The 13,554-nt window shown below is 42.0% G+C and overlaps 2 protein-coding genes across 2 annotated transcripts; one reads left to right on the top strand and one right to left on the bottom strand.

Moving 5' to 3' along the window:
• Nucleotides 1-292: 292 nt before the first annotated feature.
• LOC121764161 lies at nucleotides 293-757 on the bottom strand. Its single transcript, XM_042160221.1, has one exon. It carries the CDS (start codon nucleotides 755-757, stop codon nucleotides 293-295), a length of 465 nt encoding a protein of 154 aa, XP_042016155.1.
• A 2,291-nt stretch (nucleotides 758-3,048) lies between these two features.
• Nucleotides 3,049-11,654, top strand: LOC121765506. The gene is made up of 2 exons (XM_042161688.1): nucleotides 3,049-3,163; nucleotides 8,490-11,654. Exon 2 carries the CDS (start codon nucleotides 8,809-8,811, stop codon nucleotides 9,481-9,483), a length of 675 nt encoding a protein of 224 aa, XP_042017622.1. The 5' UTR covers nucleotides 3,049-3,163; nucleotides 8,490-8,808; the 3' UTR covers nucleotides 9,484-11,654.
• The last annotated feature ends 1,900 nt before the right edge of the window (nucleotides 11,655-13,554 follow it).

The raw sequence follows: 13,554 nt of genomic DNA, 5'->3' as shown, positions 1-13,554 counted from the left end.
GGGTGGGAATATTTGGCAAATAATACACCCGGCCGGGTGTAAACTTCTGGGCATTTTTTTTCGAGTTTTTCCACAGCTAATCCTGCACAATGACAACTCCCAAGCAAAACCAACTCCACTTTTGATAGACTACTTAACACAAAAAAACAACTAAGACCTTAAACAAAGAAGATGAAAACAAAGAGACTCAAAAGAAAAGAAACACACAAAAAACGATAAAGTTACCTACTAGGGGTTGCCTCCCCCGAAGCGCTTTTGGTTAAAGTCGTTAGCTCGACATCTCCACAGCAGATTACTGGGGCTCCAAGGAGAGTTGGAACACTTCTCCCTTCTGCTCCATAGTATGAAACGTCTTCACATTCTGACCATTGGCCGTGAACACCCTCCCATCATCAGCTTCAAGTTCTAAAGCTCCATTCTTCATCACAGTTCTAACTTTGAAGGGGCCGGACCACCTCGACTTAAGCTTTCTGGGGAAGAGCTTCATCCGAGCATTGAATAACAACACCAAATCTCCTGGGAAGAACTCCCGCTTGTCGATCATCTTATCATGATAAGTTTTGAGGCGCTCCTTGTAGATGGCAGAATTTTCGAACGCCTCATTCCGGAATTCATCGAGCAAATTCAGATAAGATTGTCTTTCCTTTCCCGCCTTGTAGTAGTCGGCATTTAACTGCTTCACTGCCCAATATGATTTGTGCTCAAGCTCCACAGGAAGATGACAGGATTTCCCAAACACCAATTGGTAGGGTGACATGCCGATTGGCGTTTTATACGCCGTTCTATACGCCCACAATGCATCATCGAGCTTCAAAGCTCAGTCCTTTCTATTCGCATTCACCGTCTTCTCCAAGATACCTTTGATCTCTCGATTGGCCAATTCAGTTTGACCATTGGCTTGAGGGTGATATGGGGAAGTGATTCGGTGCTTGACACCATATTTACTCAACACGACTTCCAACCACTTGTTCTTGAAATGAGAACCCCCATCACTAAGCAGGGCTCTCGGCGCCCCAAACCTCGTAAAAATGTTCTTCTTGACAAAGTTGATCACCACCTTGGAGGAGTTGACCGGAGTAGGGATTGCTTCCACCCAACGGGACACGTAATCAATCGCCAAAAGGATGTATTGATGGCCATAGGATGGTGGGAAGGGACCCATGAAGTCAATCCCCCACACATCGAAAAGCTCTATCTCCACAATAGTTGTCATCGGCATTTCCTTCCTCTGGGAGACACCCCCCGTTCTTTGGCATTTATCACAATGAAGAACGAACTGTTGACAGTCTCCATAGATGCTAGGCCAATAAAATCCACATTGAAGTACTTTCATCACCGTCCGATTAGCTCCAAAATGTCTTCCACTAGGACTTGAGTGACAGTTTCTGATCACCGCTTCCCATTGCTCATTGGGAGTGCATCTCCTAATCACCATATCCGCGCATCTTCTAAATAGGAACGGCTCATCCCAAAAATAGAACTTGACATCATGAAAGAACTTCCTCATTTGATGCTTGTTGATGCCCTCTGGAACCACCTTGGCTACTAGGAAGTTCACAATATCTGCAAACCATGGTACGGAGCTCTGAGCATAGAAGAGATGCTCATCAGGGAACTCATCATTGATAGGCTTCTTCAAGTTCTCCCCTTCAAAACAGTGCTCCAATCTAGATAAGTGATCGGCTACCACATTCTCACACCCCTTTCTGTCCCGAATCTCCAAGTCAAATTCTTGTAGCAAAAGAACCCAACGAATTAATCGAGGCTTGGCATCCACCTTAGCAAACAAATAGCGAATGGCGGCATGATCTGTAAAAACAATTGTCTTCGCTCCAATGAGGTACGGTCGAAACTTGTTGAAAGAATATACCACAGCCAACATCTCATTCTCCGTGGTAGTGTAATTTGCCTGAGCTGGATCTAGAGTCCGGCTTGCATAGTAGATCACTCTAAACACTTTATCCCTCTTCTGCCCCAATGCTGAACCCACGGCCACGTCACTGGCATCGCACATAATCTCGAAAGGTTGTGACCAATCTGGAGCTATAAGTACGGGAGCACTCACCAACGCCTTCTTCAGAATTTCAAAGGCTCGCAGACATTCTGCAGAGAAGTTGAACTTGACATCCTTGGCTAGCAGATTGGAAAGGGGGCGGGCTATCTGAGAGAAATCCTTAATGAATCGCCGATAAAACCCCGCGTGACCCAAGAAACTCCTCACCGCTTTCTCACTAGATGGTGGTGGCATCTGCTCAATCGCTACGATCTTGGCTCTATCGACTTCTAGCCCTGCAGCAGATATTTTGTGCCCAAGCACAATACCATCCCGTACCATGAAGTGGCACTTCTCCCAAATCAGCACCAAGTTGGTCTCCTCGCATCTCTGTAATACTCTCGTCAGATTATCCAAACAATGATCATAGGAAGACCCAAAAACCGAGAAGTCATCCATGAAGACTTCCATGATATCTTCCACCATGTCGTGGAAGATGGACATCATACATCTCTGAAACGTGGCAGGGGCGTTGCACAGTCCAAAAGACATCCTCCGAAAGGCATAGACACCATACGGGCAAATAAAGGCCTATTTATATTGGTCCTCTGGGGCGATCAGGATTTGATTGTATCCGGAATAGCCGTCGAGGAAGCAGTAGTACTCATATCCCCCTAGTCTGTCAAGCATCTGATCAATAAATGGAAGAGGGAAATGGTCCTTCCTCGTGGCTGCATTGAGAACTCGGTAGTCGATGCAAACTCGCCATCCTGTCACCAATCTGGTGGCTATCATCTCATCATTGCCACCTTGAATCACAGTCATTCCACCCTTCTTGGCTACGACTTGGGTGGGACTCACCCAATCACTGTCCGAAATAGCATATATAATCCCGGCTTTCAACCACTTCAATACCTCCTTTTTCACCACATCTTGCATTATCGGGTTGAGCCTCCTTTGATTCTGAGCTTTAGGTTTGGATCCTTCTTCTAATAGAATCCTGTGCATGCAGACAGTAGGGCTGATTCTCTTGAGGTCCGAGATAGACCACCCTATGGCTCCCTTATGCTTTCTGAGCACTCGCAGCAGTTTATCGAGTTCAGTGGAAGTAAGTGATGAAGAGACAATTACCGGATACGTCTCATTCTCTCCAAGGAAAGCATATTTGAGGTGTGAAGGCAACGGCTTAAGTTTCTCTTTCTTCTCTTCTTTCTCTTCCTCGTCTGCCGGATCTTTGAGAGATAAAAATTTGTTGTTCCTTCTTGGAATCTCCCCACCAGAATTAAGAGCTCCCACAAAATGAAGTAGCTCTTCAGCAAATTCAGACACTTGCAGACTGTCTGAAGCCAGTAAAGACTGAGATAGGCATCGCTCGAGCCTGTCTTGATAAGAAATAGCATGGGCTACCTCTCTCACACAATCATCAATCACCTCGATCATGTTACACTGTTTGAACCTCCAAGCATCCTCGTCATCATATTTCTGCATCGCATCATAGATGGAAAATGTGATACTCTCATCATTCAGTCGGAGAGTAAGTTCTCCTTTGTGCACATCAATCAGTGCTCTCCCTGTGGCTAAAAAGGGCCTGCCTAAGAGAAGTGGGACGTGCCTATCTTCCTCCATATCAAGTACTACAAAGTCGGCTGGAAAAATAAATTCCCCGACCTTGACAAGTATGTCTTCAACGATCCCCTTCGGATATGACACTGTTCTGTCAACCATCTGCAATGATATAGTAGTGGGTCTGAGCACTCCAATCTTCATTTTCTGGAAGAACGAATAGGGCATTAGATTGATACTCGCCCCCAGATCACATAACGCTCTCCCTTCTTGACAATCTCCCACTATGCAAGAAATGGTAAAACTTCCTGGATCCTTCAGTTTAGCTAGTAGCTTCTTTTGAATAATGGCGCTGCAGCTTTCAGTCAAATTCACCGTCTCATACTCCATCCATTTCCTCTTGTTAGAAACCACATCCTTCAGAAACTTGGCATAGCTGGGCATCTGCTGTAATGCCTCCACCAATGGGATGTTTATCTGCACCTTCCTAAATATATCCAAGAACCTCGAGAACTGTGCATCTGTCTTCTTCTTTTGCACACGTTGAGGGTAGGGAATCCTCACGTCAGTGGAAGTGTGAGCTGCAGGTGGTGTAGGTGGAGTTGGAACCACGTTCTCCTTAGGTGGGGGAGTAATTTGTACTGTCTCGGTCTCAACTTCCTCGACTAACTCCTCCTCTTCAGGTGCCTTTTCCGTTACTCTGTCCTCTGATGGCATTGCAGGTCCCTCATAACTTTTTCCACTCCTCAGCTGCACAGCTTTGCAATCTTTGGGATTTATGATGGTGTTCGAAGGGAATTTTCCCGGTTGAGTCATAGTACTCACAGTCTGGGAAATCTGGCTGATCTGTGTGTCGATGTTCTTCATATGAGTGGCCATGCTTTGCACATCTGTCTCAACCTTCTCCATCCTTTGATTATTCTGCTCCATGAGCTTGTTGGACTGTAGCATGAAAGACTTGAGTATGTCTTCCGTGGTCATCTTCTTCGGATCATTAACCACTCCATTAGTAACCGTGAACCCCGGAGGTGGTTGCAGAGCATTATTGGGGTTCCCATAAGAGAGATTGGGGTGCCCCTTGTTCCCGAACTGATTATATCCTCCACCCTGAAAGTTGGGGCGTTGATTATTGTAGTAGCGGTTGTTGCCCCCTTGATTCACGTAATTCACGTCCTCCATACTTCCTTGAGGCTCTTGAGACGGTTGTCCCATTGCCATGCAGTCGAATTTCATAGTCAGCGCATCCAACTTGGCGGATAAGGTGTCCATGGGATCATGATCTGTGGTAGACGCCACCCTATGCACTTTACTCCTGTTGTTGCTCCATCCGTTGTCATTAGATGCTAGCTCCTCTATTACTTCCATGGCCTCATCCACTCCTTTCTTCAGGCACACACCCCTTGAAGAATGTTATGACTTGAACAGTTGGGGTTAGCCCATGGTTAGGACATCGCTTCATCAAGGCTTTGAATCTCGCCCATGCTTCTCTGATATTCTCCGCAGGGTTCATCTGAAAGGCAATGATCTCATGTTGCCTCTTAATCGCCTCACTGGGGGGATAAAACTTTTCTAAAAACTTCTCTACCATAGCATCCCATGTTCTGATTGAGCCCGACTCCAAGCTCTCCAACCAATCCTTTGCTGAATCCTCTAAGGAAAAGGGAAACAGCCTAAGTCGAATCTGATCATTTGTCACTCCATTCAACTTCGTAGTGTTGCAGATCTGAATGAACTTGGTGATGTGTTTGTTCAGATCATCTGTGGATTTGCCCCTAAAAGCAATATTCTCTGCCATCTGAATAAGTCCTCTTTTCAGCTCAAAGGTGTTGGCAGCGATGTTGCTATGGACAGTTGGATTTGCCTGGCCTTGGTATGCATACTGATTCTGAACAGGCACCACAGCTTGTCTATGATTGACTTGTTGACGCAGCTCCTCCAGCTGTCGTAGAAGCTCAGCATAATTGGGAGGAGGGGGTGGTGGACCGTTGTTGCCCTCTTCGTACTCCATCAGACTAGGAGAAACGGGATCAAACAAAATATGGTCCTGAACTGGTGATCGGATGGGTGAAAGGTCGCTTTGAACTGAAGATGCTCCTATGCGGTTAGGCGAAGAAGCTTGAATTTTCTGCGTGAGTCTCCTATAGGCGTTCCTCTTCCGGTTTGTTGCTTCGATCTCCGGATCGAAAGGTTCTAGAGGCAAGCCTTTAGAACGTGTGTGCATACACCTGAACAAGAAACACAAATGTGAGAACTCAAAAAAATTAAAAATGAAGTAAAAAGAAACAAAAAGCAATAAAATCTGAAGTAGTAATCTTGATTATTATCACGATATCAAGTTATATAACACAAAATTGTCCCCGGCAACGGCGCCAAAACTTGACTCAACTTTATTTTACCCAATTAATACCCGCAAGTGTACGGGGTTATTGTAGCATTTAGCAAACAAGAGTATATCGTATCCCACAGAGACAAATAAGTGTCAACTTAAGTACTACGAACCAATTTCAACTACTATCCAGACAATCAGAAATTTTTGGTTTTAAAACTAACAACTACTAAAAGCATGTAAAGTCAGAGAATAAAACAGAACACTTAAACACGAAAGCAATTAAGAAAGTTGTGTAAGATGGTGGAGAAATATGCAGAATTCAAGGATCCGATGCACAACTCATAGCCTAACCCAATTGAAATCGATTTACCATTTAAAGTCTCTAGAATTATTGAATCAATCACACATGTAGATTAAACCCCCTCCCGAGGTGAGAAACCTGTAGATTAAGTGTAACAATTGAAGTCCCCTTCTAATTCTTAGACCTAACTCCCAATAGATCGATTAGATAACAGATTCCACTCAAAACCTCAACTCTCCCGAGTTCTATTGAATTAAGGTGTGAATTATTCTTCTTTCAAGATTAATTATTTCATCTCCCGATTACTCTAAGAAACCCTACACTCCCAATTGGTGATCAAGCAATTGTTAGGAAAAAGCACAAGAATAATTCAAATAATTACAAGAGCAAGATAAAAACGAAGTCAATTGGATTAATAACTATGAATCAATGCATCTTCACCAAGAATTCTACACAAAGTGTTTAGCTACTCATGTTCAAAGTAGAAAACAAACAAAAACTAAAGAAAACAATAGAATTCATGATACGGATTACAATTGGCGGAGGAATCGAAGCTTAAATCTTCAATCTTCTTCCAAGAGTTCTTGATAGAGAGAGAGTGTGTGTTTTTGCGGCTTGTAGAGAATGAATCGAGTTGCCCTAGCTCTTGCCTCTTATTTTTCCTCAAAAAATCGCGTCTGGAATTCAAAAAATCGTCAAACTGACGGACCCGGCCGGGTGGAATTAATGTACATGAAATTCACCCGGCCGGGTGAAACTCTCTGGAGTCTTCATGCACAAAACTGGTGACCGGCCGGGTGGAATTAATGAACTAAAAATCCACCCGGTCGGGTAGCACTCCTGGCAGTCGCGCGCGGCTTTCGTAGATCGGCCATATCTCTCTCATCCAAACTCCGATTGGGGCGTGTGAGGTACCCACGCGAAGCTCTTTCGATGATGAAGACAATGGTAGTCTCAAAATAGGATTTGGACCCCATCTTGATAGGCAGATTAATATTTGAAGCAGACCCCAGCCTTGCCTTGGCTCATTTCGACCCTTTTTTTTTACCTATTTTACTACAAACACTAACTCATCAAAGCACCTTTATAGTGAAATATGGACATAAACTCTAAGATAATGCAATGAAAGCACACAAAAGATCATGTTTCATGTCCAATAAAATAGTAAAAATCTGAGTTTATCACATACCAGGTGGGCTTTCTTTTAATATCCAGCACTATAGTGTGGATATAAAGCAAATATTTGGAAGTTATGAAATATCATCTTTTCTCTAAAATGAAGATGTGATTTATTTTAAAGTTGTTGTCATGCCATAAAATGTTTATTTTTGAGACCTGTCTGTGAGGGCTATATGCCGGGAGTTTGGCGATGCAAAAAATTTTAGTAACGAATTCGGGTCTGAGAGTGGGTAAAATCCCAACACAGACTTACACGCGCGAGCGCTGTGAGCCATCCTAGAGAGAGGTTGGCCAGCAAGGGTGCTTGTTGAAGGCGGCCACCTTCACAGCACGTTAGATACTCAGACATGGTGAGATATATCAAGAACTTAGACTGCAGTCGGACTTTTAAGATCGCAAAGAATTTAGTATGCTCGGGCCTTTTAAGAAAACCCCGTGTGATACTGTGGATGGATGACAACTTATATTTGTATGTTTTGTTTTCGGCAAGTGTCCACTGAGTACTCCTGTACTCAGCCCTGCATGTATTTATAAATGTGCAGATTAAGCAATAGGGTGGAGGCGTGCTGATGAGAGTCGATGTTACTTAAGTAAATAAGTGTGGATCTCTCGACGCTTCGTGTCTTCATACGAGAGGTTGTTCTTTGGACTTTTCCGCTGCAGTTTGTTAAGAGAGTATAGTGAACTCTCATCATCGAAACTCTGATTCATTTTGATGAAATGCCATTGTTATTCAAATCCTTGTAATCGAATACTTGGATCTTATCTATCATATTGTTTGACTTTTCAATGTGCAAGTTCTATCTTCATTTCTTCCATATTTCTTTAAATCCTTTTATTAGTCGCGATTCATCCGCTTTTGCTTTCCTTGGCAAAGTGCGGTCGTGACAAGTGAAATGTTTGATCTTACATGTTAGGACAAGTGTAGGATGAATTCTTGCATCTTTTGAGCTTCAATTGTGAGGTTGTGCTTAGCTTCTTTGTTATATGCTTTAATTGTTGGTATATAAGCACATGATGGGGGTGATGCTTACACTTAGTTGTACTCCATATGCTACCTTGTGAATATTGATTCAATTGGAAAGTTTTTGGTTACACTATAGGATAATTCTTTGCATTTGTAGGTACGGTCATGGTGCTTACAGTAGCTGGATGTTCGGTCACTCTAAGAACTGCAGAGGAGCGGGCCACTTGGAAGGTCCTGGCCAAACAAGATTATAAGGTTGCGAGGCAACCTTGTCGGGCCCTTCTACACAACCAAGGCCTACTTCAGTGCTTTGATGAGCTGTGCAATGTGGGGGAACTTAATAGGATGTTCACGATGGATATCGTTTCCCACCACCGTTTGACTCTGGAGTTCTTAACCACGTTGGTGGTGGTGATGCGGGGGGAGCTATTGCATCCATCAAGTTCCGCCTAAGGAACACGGAATATGAGCTACCAATGGAGGAGTTAAAGGAGATTTATGGGATTACAACGGATGAATTTAATATACCAAGGGAGTTCAAGAATGGGAGATTCTGGAACGACATCATCGTGGAGACTGAGAGGTTCAAGGCCGCTCGGGCCAAGAGCTCTATGATCAGGAAGCTCTGGTACTATATGTTGCGGTGCTGTGGTGGGCGCCATTGCGCGCCACTTGGGCGTGAACACAAGGGGATGAACACGGTTATGGATATTGAAGCACTCCGACGATCACATGATCTTGGAGTAGAGTATAGGGGCCGAGCCTTTTTCTTGCAAAGGTTGAAAGATCACTTCCCTCTTCCGGACCCCGTCAACACGTATATCAACGGGCCCGTGGATAAGAGAAATTGGCAGATGAACTCCCCAATCCACCAAGCCAGCACAGCCCGATATCCAAACAGGAGATTTGATGAGGTTGATCCGGATGAGTATGAAGAATTTGATCGTGCGGAGTTTCCTGAGGCTCCCGAGGTCCCCGAGAACTTGATGATAGGGCATGTGGGTGAAGATGAAGATGAGGATGAAGAGATTCCACCGTGTGGTGACGATGGAGTCGGGACAAGCACTCATAGAACACGAAGCCTCCAAGAGCGAGAAGAGGAGGACTACGGCTCGATCAATGAGAGGATGACACGGATGGAGCTTCGCTAGGAGGAATATTGGGCCCGGAATGAATCGCGGTGGAACCAGTTCGAGACTAACTGGACCCAATTCAATGAATTCAACAATGCGCAATGGGCCAACATCAACGCCCGATTCGATGAATTCCGTGGCCAGTGGCAGCATCCGTATCCTCCTCCGCAATGAAGGTCCATGGGAGATCCACTCTCTTTCAAACTTATCCTAGCTTTCCTTGGTATAAGTTTGGGGGGGTGTCTAGTGGATTCCCTCTTTTACTTCTCTCTCTTTCTCATACTCTTTATTTATGTTGCCATGTTTCCTTATTCCACTTGTTTTTGTGTTTTTGTTTTCTTTTTAGGTTTGTTTTTCTTGTTTTCTTTTGTTTTGAATAATCTCCCTTAGGTAGGATGATAGTGGGGTGAGAAAATGGAAGTTTGAATGAGTGTGAGACATGTTGGAGGAGTTGCCAATGATGATTTTGTGCAAAAATTTTCAAATTTTTGAAAACCTTGTTGATATGGCTAAGTAACATGTGACTTTTCATTCCAAATTGCCTAAAGTGATTTGCATGGTGCCTTGTCTTTTACCCAAATGACCTTGTGAGAATTGAGCTTATATTGTTCCTAAATGTGTGTTTTATCTCAAGCATGTCACATGTTTCTAGAATTTGCTCGTGATCTCCCTGAATCTACATAGTGGTTATAGAGATAGGGGAGGATGTTAGGCCATCTTTGTTAGCCATATCTTACTTTTACCCGGTGTTAATAATCCTTGATAACCCATTTTGAGCCAATGACCCTTTTCTTTGACAAACAAGGGGTTGGATTTCTTGTGTGCTATTATGAAAAATCAAAAGGAAATGGAAGTTTGAAGGGGAATTAGTAAATGAAATAGAAGCTTATTGAGGTAGAAAAGCATATAAAAAAAAGAGGAAAAGAAAAGAAAAATGAAAGTGAGAAATAGTGAATAATTGGCTTTTATTGAAAAGGGTGTCTTGAAGGTTGTAAAAGGGGTGAAGAACAAAAGTGGAATGTTGATAGATGAGAAGAGTCGAGGCAAGCCTAGAACTAGTTAAGATTGGGGAAGAAAGTTGGTGAAGTTTGAACAAGTTAGTGTTGGGAATTAAAGTCACTTTAGCCAAAAATTACCTCACCTATCCAAAGAGCCTACATTACAACCTATAGAAAAGACCTTTCGAACCTTAGATCTTTAATCACACCGTAGTAGAGGAGAGTGTAGATTTTGAGCAAGCATATGGTAAACTATGCATGCTTTGATGATTTGAGAGTTATGTCATGAGCTTATACACTTTGAGAGTGAGTAAAATTTCTAAAATGCACATTCTATTTTCTCCTTGTGAGAGCAAATTGGCAAGGTTGAGTACATGATAGTAACTTGAGGCTATATTTCATACTACTTTACATGCATACGAAGCCATTGATACTTGTTCTATTTTATTTCTACTGAGGCAATAATGACACTCCGCATTCCTACATGAGTTTGTAAGTCTTGCTTATTTCTTCTTGTTCGAGGACAAACAAGTGTTTAAGTTTGGGGGAGTTGACAAACTCATAGTTTAGGATGATTTTAGAGGTCATTAACCCATGTTTTTGGTGAATTGAGGTGTTTATTATAGGTTTTCACCCATTTAGTCATCAAATAGATGAAGTAATGAGTTTGTTGGAGTTTTGAAGTGAAAACAGGTTAAAATGGGCAAAACGGAGTGAACGAGGCTGACTCCAGAAAGAAGACCCGACCGAGTGTTTTCCATTTTCCAAATCACCCGGTCGGGTGTTTTGAAGTAGAGAAATGGGTCCAGAGAGAAGACCCGGCCGGGTGTTTCTCCACTTACGGATCACCCGGCCGTGTGTTTTATACGCGTAACCGTTTGATCCTGAATTTCACTCCGAGTATAAAATTCTATTTCTTACATTTTGAGCGGTAACTTCCGGTAACTTCCCAGACTGCAAAATCAAGAGAGAAGAGATTGAAGAAGGAGACACTTCCCAACATCAATTCGACCTCAGGGAGTTCTTGTCTCTATTTCCATCATGTTCTCCTTTGTTTCTTTTGTATTTTGTGTTGTTGGGTGTTTGACTATGAATAGCTAGACTTTTATTAGGGATGTAGTGAAGTTGTATGAATCTATGGGTTGAACCTTGAATTATGTTTATCTATCTCTTGTGTGGTTTTGTTGTTTATTGGTCTCTTATTATCCAATTGCTTGATTGCCAATTTGATACATCATGTCTAATTATTGTCATTAAGAAATGCTTGATTAGATTGTTAAATAATCAACAACTCCATGCGTTTTATGTGATCGAGAGATGCATAGCTAGAGAGAGGGCTTGGGTCCGTAGAATCAGGGAGTCGGACTTGAAGTGTTGGGAGTAGACTCCATCATTAGAGTCCGATCAACGTGTTAGATGCACCCGAGAGGGGGTCTATCCAATTGTCCCGACCTTCCTAACCATGCATGAGACCCAATAGATGAGCATAATCTCTAGGTGATACCCTTGATCCATACCAACGGATCCATATCCCTATTTTTCCTATATTTTGTGAAAATCTTTCCATACTTACTTTAATTGGTTATTTAGTTTAAATAGGGTTTATCGTCATCTTTAGATATCAAAAACCAAAAACCCCTTCATTAGTCTAAATAGTGTTTGAAATTGCATCATAGTATTCATTCGAGCACTTAGTCTTCGAGGATCGATAATTTCAACTTGTCACGTGCTACATAACTCGTTCACTTGCGGGTGACGCTTTTGATTGCTAAATTAGCATGAGTCAGTCTTCATACATATTATTTCGTCTTGAAACCTTCCGCTGCAAGTTCTAGAATTGTTTTAGCAAAGACTATGCACTCAGTTAATTACTCTAATTTCGATGAGTTTGTACCCCTTTCATCATGAGACTTTGTTTCCTTGAATTGAGTACTTATTTATGACGAGCTTGTGACCATTGAATTAGTTTAGTCATGAAATAGCTACACTTTCTATTACTAGGGAGTTGTGGTCGTGACAAGTAAAGTGGTTAATGAAAAGTTCAGCCAAAAGATGAGTTTTGTTGTTTTTGTTACACTTCTTCCAACCAATCTGATGTGGAAGTCTTCTCCACTCCCAATAACGGTAGTTGGTTTGTTTTTCTTTAAAAGTGGCTCTGGTGAGTGTTGGTAGCAAAAACAATCGTCGATCTATCTTTGAAGTGCTACTTTGAATAGCTATCAACTTTCCTTAGAACTGGCCAATCTATTCGATTTAGTAGTTTGTGTCTTATGGACTTCTCAAACCTTCGAAGTTATCTCCAATTTGCCTCTTATTTGCATGTTTTCCGGGCTCCATTCCTTTAGCATGCTCGTCGGTCATCACACCATTCCATTCATTCCCTGCCAAAACACGCATCTTTTTCATGCAAATATTCAACATATGTTGCAAATAGTCATCAAATACAAGTGACAAAAATTAGCCTATCAGAGTCATACATTAGTTTTATACTTGTTCCACCTTAATAGATGCGTTTTATTTTCTACACTTGTTTTGGAAAAATAGTACTCCCTTCGTCCCTAAAAAATAGACAACATTTGAAATGACAGGAGTTTTAATGCACAATTGGTAAAGTAAGAGAAAGATAGAAAAAAAAGTGATTGGAGTATTGTTAGTGGATAATGAGACCGATCTCATTATAGAGAAAAAAAATTTCTTTAATAGAATTGGTATATTTTTAAGGGATATCCCAAATTGTCAAATGTTGTCTATTTTTAAGGGACGGAGAGAGAAATAAATACTTAAAGTAGAGAAAGAGTAAACTAAGACTGAGAATAATAATAATAATAAAAAAATGTTAATATAGTGAGTTAATGGATGTGAGGTCCATCAATAAATATAGTAAATATGAAGTGGATCAATTAATAAGGGACGTCCGAAAATGGAAAATTGGGGCACATGGACATGAGAAGGTGTTTACTATATAGTACTCCCTACGTTCCGCGGTAGTGGAGGCGTTTCTTTTCGACACACGATTTAAAAAATTGTGTTAAATAAGTTAAGTAAAGAAAGAATAAAGTAGGAAATGAAAAGGTCTGGGAGATAAAGATAG

Source organism: Salvia splendens, chromosome 14 (assembly GCF_004379255.2).
Source record: "Salvia splendens isolate huo1 chromosome 14, SspV2, whole genome shotgun sequence".
Classification (NCBI taxonomy): Eukaryota; Viridiplantae; Streptophyta; class Magnoliopsida; order Lamiales; family Lamiaceae; genus Salvia; species Salvia splendens.
The sequence above is the reverse complement of the archived record's forward strand: the minus strand, read 5'-3'. Positions and strand labels throughout refer to the sequence as shown.